Source organism: Eimeria mitis, genomic scaffold (genome assembly GCF_000499745.2).
Source record: "Eimeria mitis Houghton genomic scaffold, Emh_scaff9936, whole genome shotgun sequence".
Lineage (NCBI taxonomy): Eukaryota > Apicomplexa > Conoidasida > Eucoccidiorida > Eimeriidae > Eimeria > Eimeria mitis.
Window position 1 is genome coordinate 1 of NW_024016963.1, and position 1,361 is coordinate 1,361.

Genomic DNA, 1,361 nt, shown 5'->3' on the forward strand with positions numbered 1-1,361 from the left:
TAAAGTGCCGTTGCTGCTGCGGAGAGTCTTGGTGCAGGCCTTGGGAGGTTTCATGCGTTGCGGTAGCCGTTGAAATGTTTGCTGTTGCATCCGCTGTCTCCGCTACTGCAGCTTTAGTTGCTGCTGCTCCTGTCGTACCGCCGAGCTTGCGGCTTTGGGGAGCTGACAACGAGTTGTCGTGCGGTGCTTCAGACATGACAACAGCAACAGATGGAACAGCAGCACCGCCAGCAGGTACAGAAGCATCAGCCGCAGGAGCAACAGCAGGCGCAGCCGCCGGAGCAGCTGCAGGGGCTTTAGCAGCAACAGCAGCAAGTGCATCCTCTGGCTTCCCGTGGAGCAACCCAAACAGACTGCCCCCAGCACACAACTCCATCACCACTGCGAGCCCCGGACCACAACAGCCGCTTGCTGCTAGCAGCTCCGCTGCGCTGTTCGAACTCAAAGAACCGCTGCTGCTGTTTCTGCCGCTGCTAATGCTGCTGCTGCTGCTGCACACAGCATCAGTATCGAGCGCACATGCCCCCATCAAAAGCACGAGGTTCGGGCACCTGAGCCGCTTCATAATCTGCAGCTCTCGCGCCGCTGCTGCTGCTGCCGCAGCAGCGGCGGCGGATGCGCTTCTTCCTTGCTGCTGCTGCTGCTGCTCCTGCTGCAACAGCTGCTGCTGCACCATCGGCAGCACTTTCACTGCCACATCGCAGCCTCTCCATACAGCCTTTAAAACAGTCCCTGATGCGCCGCTGCCGATCCTGGAGTTGATCTTCAGCTCCCTAGGATCCACCCCAAGATTCAGTGCCTCCAGCCTGGCTTTCAGACCCCGAAGGCAGCAGCTGCTGCGGCCGCTGCTGCCGCGGCATGCCACACAGTCGCAGCCCAGTGTGACTCCGCCGCCGGTTGCTGCTGCAGCAGCTGCTGTTACTGCTGCTGCCGCGGCAGCGGCTGACACGGGCGGCGTCACAGGCCAGTCCGGCCTTTCTAATGCACCGAGCCACGCCGACGTTTGCGCCATGTGCTGTTGCTGCTGCAATTGCAGAGGTTGCTGCTGCAGCTGCTGCGCGTACTGCTGTTGCTGGAACTGGTGCTGCGTACAGGCTTGCTGGTTACCCTGCAGGTAGTATGCTGGGTGTTGCAACAAAGCCGGCTGTTGCAGCTGAAGCAGTAGCTGCTGCTGCAACCGGTACTGTTGTTGGTGCTGCAGCTCGCGCTCTTGCTGCCGCACTTGATGCTCGCGCAGTTGCTGCAGCTGCGGATGGTGGTGCAGACCCGGCTGCTGCCAAAGAAGTTGCTGTTGGTGCTGTTGCTGTAGGCGCTGTTGCTGCAACTGTTGCTCCTGATGTAGTTGTCGCTGCTGCAGCTGC

General features: G+C 60.7%; 1 protein-coding gene across 1 annotated transcript; it reads right to left on the bottom strand.

Annotated features, from left to right (window-relative positions):
• Positions 1 to 102: 102 nt before the first annotated feature.
• Positions 103 to 1,012, bottom strand: EMH_0098410 (Tyrosine kinase-like (TKL) protein, putative; the record flags this gene model as incomplete). Its single annotated transcript, XM_038022012.1, has 2 exons — positions 103 to 186; positions 263 to 1,012. The coding sequence occupies 2 exons, from the start codon at positions 1,010 to 1,012 to the stop codon at positions 103 to 105; spliced, it is 834 nt and encodes a 277-aa protein (XP_037879196.1).
• Positions 1,013 to 1,361: the final 349 nt, after the last annotated feature.